The sequence below is a fragment of the Vanellus vanellus genome, assembly GCF_965231255.1.
Source record: "Vanellus vanellus genome assembly, chromosome: 15".
In the NCBI taxonomy this organism is placed as follows: Eukaryota; Metazoa; Chordata; class Aves; order Charadriiformes; family Charadriidae; genus Vanellus; species Vanellus vanellus.
This window is the reverse complement of record NC_138920.1, coordinates 583,433-596,567: the sequence shown is the minus strand read 5'-3', so window position 1 is coordinate 596,567 and position 13,135 is coordinate 583,433. Positions and strand designations below refer to the sequence as shown.

The window sequence follows — 13,135 nt, the reverse complement described above, 5'->3', positions numbered from 1 at the left end:
CTTTAATTAAGATGCTATAAAAGGTTATTGCTGCGTGTCCAGCAGGATACTGTTTTATGGACCTTAAATCCAGTACAATCCATGTGTTGAAAGGTTTAAAGATCAGCTACTTCGAGTGCAGTAAGAGGCTGGTTTCCTCCCGGCCGCTTCTCTGCCGGTCCCGACAAGCAGAGGGGCGAGTTACGGGTGGGTGAGGGCACAAAGGTCCGCAGCTGCTCCTCACAGGCCCTGTCCTGCACGGCCACCCCACCCCAAAAGAAGTTTGTGCATCAACTTGAGGGGTCTGGTGGGGTTGGGGTGTTCCCCCACCTGGGCCAGGCGTTGGCTCGTTGGGCATTTGCATCCCCTTTCCCTGCTGCCGTGGGGACGCGGGGGGGCAGGCAGGGCACCTTCTGTGCGCAGCCTCTGCCTTCTCCTGCCGTGGGCGCTGGGTGATGCTCGGGGTGCTCAAAGTACCCGCCTCTGGGGAGGATGGGTGCTGGGGCAGCCCCTTCCTCCAGCATCAGTGCCCGCTGTCCCCACCTTGCTCTCAGCTGGCCCGTGTCCAGGCCAACAGCTCCAGAGCGGCCGGCTCCCACCGCACCAGTGAGCCATTGTGGCTGAAACCAGGCGAATGCTGTAACAAGAGCCGTGTGTCCGCCGTGGGGCTGTGGCCAAATGGGGGCCTTGCCCTCAGCTGCTCTTCGCCCCCTTCCCCGCAGGGCCCTGCTCGGGGGCGGCCGTCTCTGTCAGGAGGAGGTAGGAGCTGATGGCTTCCCGCAGGCCCAGGCTGATGGGAGAGTGCTCCTCCGGCGAGGACGTGGCCTCCGAGAACAGGAGGGAACTGCAGGAGGGCAGATGGGACGGTCAGCGGGCAGCTCCCAGGCCCCCTGAGGGTCTGGCAGGGGTGGGGGGGGGAGCCCCAGCCACACCCCCACACCCCCCCGCTCCCCCCTCCCCTTCCCTACCTGTCGATTTTGTCCCAGTTGAGTGATGGCTTCTTCACGACAGCAGGCATGGCAGGGACTGGGGCCACCCTCACCCCTTCCATGGAGCAGGGCTCCCTGAGGGGGCAGCACAGCCCCTCACCGAACTCTGGGCAGGGAGCCGGCAGCGTCAGCAGGGAGCCCCTCACCTGCACCCCAACCCTGGGGGCAGCCGGGCAGGTTGGGGACCGGCCGCCACCTTTCCCCCCTCCCTCCCTGCAGAGTGCAGAGCATCCCCCCGCCCAGACTGGGGGTCCTGGGGGGCTGGTGGGGCGTTACCGGAGTAGTGGTCCACCAGGTCATGCAGGCTGGGGAAGGTGAGGCGGGGGGAGATGTAGAGCCAGCCGTTCTCCAGGCGGTGGATGCGGTAGTGTGTCACTGAGTCCCACGAGGCGCGCTCGCTGCGGCGCACCGACAGTGAGTAGCAGCCTGCCAGGGCAAGGGGCAGGTGGCCGGGCTGCCATGGGCACCCACCCGCTCAGCCCCACTGCCCCGCGCTCTCCCACATCGGGGATTTTATCGCCCCATGGGGGTGGCCGGCAGCACCCGTCTCCCCACAGGGCTGCGAGCATCCCCCTGCCAGCCCCACGGCATGAGCACCTCCAAACTGGGGACTGTGGAAGTGCTGGGACATGGGATGACCTCAAGTAATGCCTGCCATGTCCCACGTGCCCTCAGCGTCGGGTGCTGTGGCTCTGTGCCCGTTTCCACTTTCGGGTGCCGTGCAGGGATGAGCCATCCCCAGCCCCATGGCCCCTCTGTGCATAGGCCACCACAGGGCCATGCAGCGCTGTGCCGGTGCATCAGCCGTGCGCACTGGGGCACCCGGTGGTGTCCCCTCGGCACATCATCGTGATGGGGGCCCCACGTCATTTCAGAGGCTGAACCTTTTCACTTCTCTGCTTAACCAAAAGCTGCAGGAAGCCTGCTGGCGTTTTTTTCTTTTGGGGCCCCAAGGAGGAGGCTCAGCACGCAGCAGGGAGCAGCGGCACCAGGAAACCACCGTGCGGGGCAGGCCGTTGCCACCAGGTGCGAGCGATGGAGGACCAGCCCCACTGGGGCCCCACTCAGCACCCCAGTGGGGCTGGCTGGGAGGGGGTACAGGAGACGGGGCCCGAGGGCTCTCACCTCGTCTGGTCTGGCTCTCCCGTATCAGGAAGGACCCGCTGCGGTTGCCTGGCCGGAGCAGCAGCTCCTCCGCCTTCTGCCGGCTGACGCCCTCATACAGCCACCTGCGCAGGCAGCGGGCGCTGGGTGGGCGCTCTCCCGGCTGCGCGGGGACGCCCAGCACCCCGGGTTCTGTCCTGCCCCAGCCGGGACAGAGGGGACAGCTTGGGGTGCAGCAGCTCATGTCCTGGGGACACCACGGCACACCGTGCTGCCTCCCTGAGCCCCAGCACTGCTCCACGGCCCAGCGAGAGAAACGGGGCAGGACGTCCCAGCGCAGTGGCTGGAGTTTGGCCTCGGGGCTGACCAGGGTCTCTGCAATGGGGCCATGTCCCCTTGGCCCCACCCTGGGACAGACCCTTCCCAGCATTTACCTGTGCCTGACCTTGGCCACGCAGCTGCTGGGGACATGGCACTCCTTGCCAGACACCTCAGACACCACCAGCCACCACTCCCCATCCCTGCAGGGAAGGGGGAGAAGCCATCCTGAGGGGCCGAGGCTGCCGGGCACAGGGAGGGGACCCCCCAGGATGGGAGCCGCCATCATGGCCCCACGGGCTGCACACTGGTCAGGGGTGCCTGCCCGGTGCGGGGACTTACTCAGAGAGGACGCGGAGCTGCTCCCCCATCCTCAGGACAACAGCTGCCCCGGCGCCAGAGGGGAAGTCGCAGAGGGCCAGGAAGCTGCTGGGGGCTGCGGGGAAGGTGAGCGGGCTCAGAGCTCCCCCGGCACCAGCCCCAGCTGGGGCGGGAGGACGGGCACACCGGGGGCTGATGGCCAAGCTGGCAGCTGCCAGGCGCTTACCTGCCTGTGTGGGCAGCGGGGGCTGCATGGAGTCAGCAACCCCTGGCGGGATGCTGAGCGGCTTCTCCCGGCTGGGCAGGCTCCCCATCCCTGGGGTTCAGCAGGCAGCTGGCTGGGAGGGAAGGAGACGCTCATGCCCGGTGCCAGCAGCACCATGTGCCCAGGGCAGGGGAATTGGTCCCCTGTGGAGCCCCGAGCCCTGTGGCATGGCAGTGTTGGGATGCAGGCCCATGGGTCACAGGGCCGGGCATTGTCACCGGCTGATGCTGGCATGGTGGCTCCCCAGAAAGGCAGGGCCAGGGCAGGGCTCTGGGCTGGGGCTGAGCCTGGCAGCAGCTCCCTGGAGAACCCTTTGAGGAAACCACCTCCTGACCCCGGAGGACATCTGAGGACTCACAGCCCCAGCTGGGCCGACCTGGGGGTCCTCCCCGGACAGGGCAGCCGCATCCCCATGGTTGCCCCATGCCCCTGGCCATGCTCAGTGCTGCCAGCCCACCCCAGTCCAGTGTCTCCCAGTGTGTGGGGCACCCCGTCCCAATGCCCCAAGCTGCTGGTCCCCATGGGGAGCTCAGTGGCTATGGGGACACCCCTCTGCCTGTTTCGGTTCATCAGCCATGGAGACATGCAGCCAAAGCTGTGTGTGACCCACACCCGCCCCGGGTTGAGCTCTCCCCCTGCTCCCCAACCGGCTGCTGCCCTCAGCAGGGTCGAACCCCACTCACCTGCCTCTCGCTGCTCTCACCATTGTGCAGGAGCCATCCGGGCAGACATCAGCTGGGCTCTGCCCCGTGGGGTGCTCCTCCAGCGCGGTGGGTCCTCGGGGCACCCAGGCTGCAGGGGGTCCCTCTGGCGCAGGGAGTCTCCCTCGTGCAGGGCAACCCCTTGCAGGACCTGCTTGGTTCACCCCCGTCCCTCTGCTCTAGAGCTGGGTGTTTTCGGGTGCCGGAGCCAAGGCTGCTCCCGGCAGCGCTGCCGGCGAGGGGTGCGAGGCTGGAGCTGGGGCTGTGGGCTGCCGCTGCTTCCTGTGACGTGTGCCTGCACCACAGTGGGGTTTTCTCTTTTTCACTCAGCCGACAGGTTGCTCAGCTGTGTCCCTCAGGGACCTCGGCATGGGGGACAAGGCCTATGAAAATCCCTGAGGGCACTCAAGGCGTTACGGTCACCATGTGGGATTTGGGGGTGGGGAAGAGGGAGGGATGGGCGACCCGCGCGCAGGAGCAGAGCCGACTGCAGGACTCCGTGGTTGAGGCTGGATGAGCACCGTCCCCAGCCTGGACAAGCCGTGGGGGTCGCAGGGTGTCTCCTCCATGCGATGGCCACAGCAGCAGGGCCATGCGCGGCCCTCAGGACGGCGTGTGGTGCTGGGTGGGACACTGCATGGGTGTCCCCTGGCACAACACTGCCAAGCCCAGCCATGCCCGTGCCAGGCTGAGTTACGTGTGGGGCAGCCCCACCTCGGGCCCATCCCCAGCCTCTCCCAAGCTCCTTCCAGCACCAGGCCCTGCTGATGCCCCCCTCCCTGCCTCAAGGAAAGCCCTTGGGGTTTGCACCCGGCAGCTTCTGTGCCGCCATCCTGGCCTGGCACCGGCCATGCTGTGCTGGCTGTGCGGCACTGTCCCCCCCGCTGCCTGCTGTGCCCCTGCCACTGCTCGGCTGCGGCTGAACATCCTGCTGCTGCTTACACTGTGCCCTTGAAACTTTCTGGTCACTCAAAAACCACCGTGACGGTGTGAAGTGCACATGGAAAAAAGCTTACGAAAGCAGCCGCCCACTGGGGCTGTGTGTGGTTGTTGGGGTTCAGGGCCCCTCTGAGCCTGCTCTGAGCTCAGACGCTGCTGGCTTGAAAGGGTTGATTATATTTGGGAGAAGATTCATTTGCTCCTGGAACTGGTGGTGAAGTTCCACTGGGGTCCCTGGGGATGTGGGGTGCCATGACCTGTCCCAAATGTGGCTCAGCTCCCCCGAGCCCAGCACTGCGCTGCCCAGCACCATCCTGGGTTTGCGCTGAGAATACAATGGGACCCCAGTCCCCATCCCCCCCCGACCCTGGACAGCAGGGCTGGGCAAAGGGGCTTTATCTTAACACATGGGTGGGAATGTGGCACACAAGGCATGGGTTCCTCTGGCCACAGGATGCTCCCAGGAGCCATGCCTCCCCTCCCTGCCAGGCAGGCCCCTGCCACAAGTGGGCAGGGGCAGCAGTGATGCCAATGGAGAGGGACAAGGCTCCAGGCAAAGCAAGCCACAGCACCCATCCCAACAGGGTGTTTCAGGTGTTAAGATCAAATAATGGACGTTTTGGGGGGAAGGAGCTCCTGAGGGCCCCAGTCCTGCTTCCTCCTCAATGCGTGACTGACACGAGCTACACCAGCTTGGCCATAGCTCCATCTTGACAGTCTCCAAGGCTGCACATCCCTCCCCACCTCTCATCCCACCCTGCTGGCTTAAAATGGGGGAAAGATCCCAGTATCAGTTCTGAGCCTCCCAAACCACAATGTTTGGCTGTTAGTCCTCACAGCATCATCTGGCACGGCCAAGAAGAGTTTGAGTCCATCAGTTGTGAGTGCACAGCCACGGCTGCAGCTGGGCCACAGCGCTGGGTCAGCAGAGCGAAGCTGCCGTCTCGCAGGGACTGTGGTTTTCTGGGTGATGTACAGCACCTTCCAGCACAAGCAGCACCGCAGCCCAGCAGCCGCCTGGCAGAAACCTCAGCCCATGGCTGTGAGAGTGTTTTTCCGTCAGTGACCCCAGAGAAACCTTCAGCAGAACTGAGCTCCTCGAGCCTCACCCCGTGCTGCTGAAGAAAAGGATGCATGCTTTTATCGACGCAAAGCTTTGGGCTCTTAGGCTGGAAGTGCCATTGAATGAGCTTGTCCCAAAGTTTTGAGCAACTGGGAATTCAGTGCTAAGGGTGTGGGAGAGCTGGAAAGTGCTGGCTCCATCCGCCTGCCCACCTCCCACTGAGCCGCCTCCCTGGGCACCCCAGTGCCAGCCAGAAGAAAGAGGTCTAGGAAATACTCCGGTAATTTACAGGGATGGAGTCTAACCTCCACGCTGCCCCTCGACGTGTGGAAATGCACAGCTGTGTCCCTCCCGCCAGTGGGTGTCCAGCTCCCACCCTGGCAGCCAGCGGGGCCCGTGCCGGGGGTGTTTGGGATCCCAGCCCAGGGAAGCCCGGCCCGAGCTCAAGCTCTGCTCCTGGATTTGGTTGGCATTGCTCTTGCCACCCAAAGAAACATTTTGTCCTTTATTAAACTCATTTCTCAACTTGTATTGAGCTTCGATTTTTGTATTTTTACCAGGAAAAGCACTTGCTTATGTGAAAACAAGTTCACTTTTTCCAGTTATGCTTGGGGTAATAAAATATATGACAACCCTCACTACAAATCTTGCCTTGCTCACACCTATATGAACCACCATGGCAACAAAACTCTCTTTTTCATCACCCCTCTTCCAAATTGCTAAAATATCTCATCTTTCTACTCTCCTGGGTTCCTCGTGCATGGGCAGCCTGTAGCTCTGAGCTCTCCTGCTCCACATCATTGTGAAGAGCACTGGGCGAGCTCGCACCCTCCCCTGCTGTGGTATTATTTCCTCTAACTCATTTCATTGTCATTTTAATATTGCATTTGCCTTTCTTTTGGTCTGTTGATGTATTTTCATAAGGGAACTTGAGGAAGGACCGTTTCTCAGCATAATTAGCTGACATTAAATCACAGCGGTGCGCGTACATCAGCTCTCCTGCGTACACTGCTCTGCGTACACTGCTTTGCATCCGGCACTTGCATTTAGCAGCAATGGGGTACCTGGTGGCACCAGCTCTACGAAACTCTCCTGTCTTCTGCAGACTCAAACTCATAGTTTTGTTCACTTTGTCACTTCACTACTTGCTCATCAATACAATGGGCCAATCGGTCCCATTTCTCACCTTTCATTCCATCTGCGATCCATGAAACCGCTTTGTCTCACTTCCTGCACTGACCCCCCCAAAGGTCTTCAGACAGTCGAAGCCCTATGCTGCAGGAGTCCACGCCGCGGGCAGGACAGCAAGGCCAGGACTGATCTGTGACCAGCAGTTTAACCCCTCTTCAGTCCCCGCAAGCTTTCTGTGAAAGTTAAGATGACAGCTGAAACTTGAGAGCAAAAGCTGGATGTGAAAAGCAGAAGATGAAGAAACGGTTGGGTTAGACGACCGGCTGCTGTGCGTTGCTCCACCTGCACCGGGCTGCGGCGCAGGGGGCAGATGGGCAAACAGACCTCACGCTGCCTTCCAAACTGCCCTCGGCCTCTGCACGTCATGACAACAGCCTTGGCACGGGGTTTACAGGTTAATTTTGTGTTAGGCCCGTGAAAGATGCTGGTGCAGAGCACTGCTCACCAGGAAAGGCAGCTCCTAGCGCTCACCTTTGTTCGGAGGCAATTCTTGGTGGCAGTCCATGCCTGTTTTGCAGCAAACCTGTCCTTTAGTCTCCACTCTGTCAAAGCTGGAAGTCTCTTTTCTGCATTTTCGCGGAAGCCAGCTCTGCAGTGCCTTTAGGCAGCCTCTCCCAGGGGACACAGGGACACCGGCCCACGCTGCTCCCACACGGCCGCAAGGACACCTCTCGCGGGAGGTGGCCAGTGCTGCCCCTTCCACAGGGAAGAGTTCGCCTCTGACGGCAGGAAACACCAAAGCTGACAAAACCGGCGGGGGTGTGGGGTCGAGCCAAGAGAAACAACACCAGCACACAGGGTAACAATGAAACTCAGTTATAGCTTTATTTAATAACTGGTACAAAGTCCCCCTCAGGCAGAGCCTCCCAGTCCCATTCCCTACCTGAAATGGAGCAGAACATGAGCGTGACCCTTGGAGGAGCTGGCTCCCAGTGGGTCAGGACTGCTCAACAGGTAAGAAAGAATGTTTTGCTCACCTATTGAGACCTGTAGCAGCCTGACCACTCATCCCTTTTCTCCCATTAACAGCAAGACCCTGGCACGCAGCAGGCATTTGCCTCCTGCCCTCTGTGACCCGGCCAGACGTAAAAAGGCAGCAGAATTGTGAATTCCACGAAGGCAGTAAAGAGTACCTGCACAGAGGCATTCACTGCTCACACATCTGACCTGACTCACAGGAACGTGCGTCTACTGGCCGTCATTTACGTTCACTGGTATTTCCTGAGCCTCAGTTAATACCCTGTGCAGACCCCCTGCCCGGGGCGGGCGGCAGCGGGAAGCAGAGCTGGCAGTGCAGGAGATTTCTGGGTCCCCAGACAAGGGATACTGCTGCCCGTTTCACAACCTACTCGATGTTAAAGATTCACCTGTGCCAGGGTAGAACAGTGACTGGGTGTTAACTGCGCCTGGCTCTTCTGCAGGAGTCAGCAAAGGCGGTCTGGAAGCCAGAGCTGCTGTCGTCTAATATCCCTTGTACTTGGTTAACAGTGCACCTCGGTTAGTGTAAGTTTACTTGTTAATTGCTTTGCCCTTTCAGGAGGCTCAGGTAAGATATCACTCTGCTCCTTCTTAACACACATACAGAGATGAGACCAAGACAGTATTTCTGACCATTTGTTTTCCCCGTGACTGCCTGGCATGCCAAGAGGCCTGGGAACACAAAGACCTTCTGGTGGGTTCTGTGCTCCAGGCACAGCTCTGCCAGAGAGCATCGCCTGCTCCAGCACCTGGAGTTTCACATCGTCATGGTCTTGCTTTCCCACGTCCCACAGATGCCATACCTACTGCACCACAAGGGTCCTTTAGCAGAAGCACAACTAGAAAGCAATTCTAAACCTCACAAAGCCACAGAAATTATATTTAAATGAAGAGGGGAGACAACAGCTGTCATCTGGATTGATATACAGCACAGAAAGGAGATGGTATCAGCATGTACAGTAACGTGACTTACTAAGACTGCGGAATGTTAACGAGTGTTAAAGAGGCTCCGATGCCAAGGGCATACAGAAAGGACCAAAGTAATGCCAAGTACAGACTACCAAGGAGGTGGCAGCTCAGATGGGCATGCACAAGTTAGAGAGAACAGTTAATGCCATGTTGGATGAAATGCTAGATTCTGAGTAGGTTCAGTGGGGGCGAGTGGAGTTGTCTGAATCCAGAAGAGGGGCTCCTGCCTAACAGGATACTTCCATGGTTTGAGGTGCATCCTGGAGGTCAATTCCTTCTGGGGTTCCAGCACTTCCTTCACCATGGTTGCTAGTATGAGACCGGCTGCGGACACTCTCACCAGAGCCCACGCTAGAGGAGGAGTGAGTACGGGAGCGCATCAGCCTGGTCATACTAGCTGCTGGCACTGCAAGAAAGAACAAGTGTGGGACTTAGAAAAGGAGGAAGCTCCTACAGCAGGTATCACAGTCACTCAGATATGTGCCACTGGGTAAGCACAAGAAGAGCTATACCCAGCGAGGAAGAAAACTCACTCTTCACTGCCAAAATTAAGTCTTTGCACGTCTAAAGCAAGATGTTTAAGGCCCAATTTCAAAAGGTCCAAGGTGAGCAAATGCCAGAAGTGTAACTGATCATTTGCAAGTGCAGTCATGGGGAGTGTCTGTGCAAACCAAGGCAGCTGCTGTACAGATGACCTTTTGAAAGTTAGTCTCGTCACTCTAGAAAACCACAGAGCTGAAGTCATGCAACAATCAACAAAATACAAATGAAAGGCGAAAAACCATAGCATACACATTGTACAATGGATCAGCCTAGCCCGCAGCAGGCCAGCAGGACATGCCGAGACACAGCAATGCACCCGAAGAATCATTCAACTCCGTACACAGAGTGGGGCCGAGGCGGATGCACAGTTGAAGGTACCTGACTCAGTGCTTAGGTGGCTGAGCTGCACATAAGGGACTGGAAACAACACGAGACAAGGAAAGGGATGAATACAGGAAAGAGCCAATTAGTTGTGGTGTGTGACCAGCAGCTGCACTGCTCCTGGGATCCCCAGCTACTTTCCCTTCTGCTCCCAGCTCACACACTGCACTGAAACCTCCCAATACTTGTGAAAACAGCTGCTAACGAGCATCTCAGGGAGATGCCAAGCTGATTCAAAAATCCGTCAGGGCCAGATCTCATCAATGCCTTTAGCTGGAAATTGCAATGTACCTGGTGACCCTACCTCCCCACCGGACACACCACAACTGCTCAACAGCCACATCATTTTCCTATGTTGGGGAAACTGGGGTATACTCCGGAACTCCAGATACAGAACAGAAATTCATGTCTTTCCTTGAGTTGACAGCGTCAGATTCCTGCTACAAGCCTCCTGCAAGGCACGACCTTCCGCCTGCAGTGTCAGCACAAGCAGGTCCAACTGTTTTAGCCAATGTGTGGAAGGCACAAAAATAGCTGTTGAGGAACTGGCTCGTGCATTTCTAGAAATGGCAAGCTACTGATTTGCTTCTCTTCTTCTCCCCGAGAGAGGAGGCCTTGCTGGCCAAGCTGAGCAGTGCCCACACAGTCTTGTCCACCAAAGTCGGGAAAAACATTTTCGGACTAGCTACTAATTCTGGAAGCAGAAAATTATCCGCTGTCCTTCCCCAGTGCTGTGCATCCTATTTGCATGAGATTTGACCCCAAAAGTGCTGCTGAAGTCCTTCCTCTGATGATGGCACTTGCTGAATTTACAAACACCAGGAACACAAGAGACGTGGACATCGAAATGCTCTCAGGCTGTGAGGCTGAGGGAGCATTCTCACTTGGCGCCCTCCTCTGCAGGACCAGGCTCCTCTGGCCAGCCTTGGAGAACACGATTGTCCGACTACATTCATGTCAACTACACATAGCTCTAAGGAAAGGACAGCTTCTTCTGTGCCCATGAGTTGGCAAAGAACTTCTGGCCTTGTGGAGACCATTGGGAGTGTCACAGCTGCCATGGTGGCCATGCTGAGTGGTTAACCAGCCACATGAACCAACCCCTCCCATAATTGCAGCTTTTGAGGGTTCATCATCCATGGAAGCGAACTCCTAGCCCTGGCCCCTGGCAGGCAAGACAGAGCTGTGCCAAGATGCCTGCAATGGAGACAGAGTTGCTTTAGCGCACTGAGAAGCCCTTCTCCTGAAGTCCCCCAGCCTCTGGAGTACCAGGGCAGGGGAGCTGAGCAGCTGTCAGCCTGACACGCTCAGACAATGCCTTCTGCCTCCAAGCACAAGGAGAAAGCCACAGGGCAGGGCGTGCACTGGATCAAAGCACAGCTCCCTCTGGGCTCCCCGGGTGTCTCAGAAGTCACGCAGCGCTCTGCTCTGCCGTTAGAGGGTTTCATTCTGAGATATCGCTTACCCTTGGCGAGAGTCTGAAAGAAATAGGTATGTCCGAGGAGAAAGGACGCACCTTCTCCTCCGGAGAAGGTATACACAGAAGATTTCAGCAGATCTACTGTTCTTGAAAGCACGTTTTTCTGGCCTGGCACAAAGACGGACTTACAAGGTTTTACTGACACCAGGAACCAAAAAGGGGTCACCATTCCAGCTGCAGTGCGGATTAAACACATGTCAGGGAACAACACTGGTTTGCTAAGGCTTGTTGGCACACTAGTTGATTTTCCAGTGTGGATGGATCTCCTGGCAACCACACTAACTCACAGGCGGGGACACAGATGCCAATGGGCTCAGATGGACCAGAAAGGCTGAGTTCCCTTCACAACCACCCCACTCCAAACCAGAAAACTGTGTTTCCACTTACTGTAGCCCATTCCCTGCACAAAGTACTTGAAGGCTTCGGTCAGCTTGCCAGGCTGTGGAAACAGAAAGCTTGGCTTTAGTGCGAGCAGAGCAAGGGGCTCTGTACAACCCAAATGCCAAGGGGGAGCCGGGAGGCATTTCTCACCTGAACCACCTGGGGCAGGCCCCCGCAGTCGGCCATCTGCAACAGGAAACAAAAGGGAGGTTGAACCGTCCTTCCCACCCCAGGAGGACAACCCCAGAACCATGCCAGCACTGCCAACCCCACCGGGGCTGACAGCACCAGGCTGCACTGCTACATGAGGCACACTTCTACCATCCTGTCTCTAAAGCCAAAGCAAGGCCTGGTGATACATCTTCTGGGCGCCTGTTTCTGGAGGAACCCAGCACCTTGGCGGCTGCATTACCAAGTGATCTCAGGCCATACTCTAGAAGCCCAGGAGCCCCAGCTCCTCCTGCCGCTCTTCCCAAACCTGTCACTTTGCAGTTGTCTGGCACACTGCGGAGCGACAGGTGGGGATGGGAAGGACTGATATAAAGCTAGAAAAAGTGACGTTGCTGCTGGCTGAGAGCAGGGTGGAGGCTGGGCACCTCTGCTAACTCTCAGCCCGTCTTCCTGGCTGGTTGATGATAACAGAGAAGTAGCCATAAAACAGAATTCTGGGATCCCCTGACAAACTCTTCTCTCCCAAGTCTGGCTCCACTCAGGAGAGAACACAGCCCTGAATGACTTTGCACAAACTTCTTAAAGCTAAATGTATGGAAGGCAAAAACCTAAGTGGAGCTGGCCTCAGCAAAAACGTCTTTGTGCAGGCTGAAATGATTCTGGAGTGGCACTCACCTTCAAAAGGGTAGTTTTGGTTGGGTCAAGACGTGAATTGCATTCAACCTAAAATAAAAGGAGGGAACAGGGACATGATAACACACACAAAAACTTGAAGAGTCAGATGTAAAACGTGGGGCAGCTGCACCAGAGGCAGTGGCTGTTTTCAGCAACGGGAGCTTCTCTGGGGCCAAGGACTGAGCAAGAGAGCAGAGAGCATGTAGGAAGAGAACAATGAATGAAAGATGCAGAGAGGAAAGGCAGGTGTTCCCATCTAAGGGGACCTTGTGGTTACAGAATATCATCGTTCTGAGAGATGGGGTCGTGACTTCAAGGGAAATCATCCCCTGGTTTTGGGGATACACCGTGAAACCCTGGAGCACCTTCAGGGCTCTGACAGCAACGCTGGGAGGAAAGGAGACTTCTGTGCAGCGCAGCACGGAGGGAGATCACTCCTTCCCTGGACAGACAAGGAGGCCGCGACCACCTCTTCTCTGCAAGGCTGCTGCACAAAGGGAATAGGTGGGGGCCCTATAGGAAAAGCAACCCCAGCAGGGAAGATTGTCACGAGCTGGCAACCTGGGCAGCCAGATAGGCAAGCCAAGACCCAGAAGACCCTATCCTGTCCCCGCGCTGTGGGTGGGAAGTAATGACAATCCTCAGAGATAGTATCCTCATAAAGTCAAAAGCTGGAGAATGTCTCAG

General features: G+C 57.6%; 2 protein-coding genes across 2 annotated transcripts in view; both read right to left on the bottom strand.

Annotated features, from left to right (window-relative positions):
- Positions 1-672: 672 nt before the first annotated feature.
- Positions 673-3,025, bottom strand: SLA2 (Src like adaptor 2; the record flags this gene model as incomplete). Its single annotated transcript, XM_082491357.1, has 7 exons — positions 673-823; positions 948-1,074; positions 1,245-1,394; positions 2,094-2,197; positions 2,507-2,593; positions 2,733-2,874; positions 2,938-3,025. 7 exons carry the CDS (start codon positions 3,023-3,025, stop codon positions 673-675), a joined length of 849 nt encoding a protein of 282 aa, XP_082347483.1.
- A 4,656-nt stretch (positions 3,026-7,681) lies between these two features.
- Positions 7,682-13,135, bottom strand: part of NDRG3 (NDRG family member 3) — a 64,605-nt gene continuing 59,151 nt past the window's right edge. The window contains exons 14-17 of the mRNA XM_082491068.1: positions 12,449-12,496; positions 11,753-11,788; positions 11,609-11,660; positions 7,682-9,223 (exon numbers count right to left, since the gene is read on the bottom strand). Of these exons, the coding sequence (XP_082347194.1) occupies positions 9,045-9,223; positions 11,609-11,660; positions 11,753-11,788; positions 12,449-12,496 (315 nt within the window). The 3' untranslated portion in view covers positions 7,682-9,044. The remainder of the gene's footprint in view (positions 9,224-11,608; positions 11,661-11,752; positions 11,789-12,448; positions 12,497-13,135) is intronic.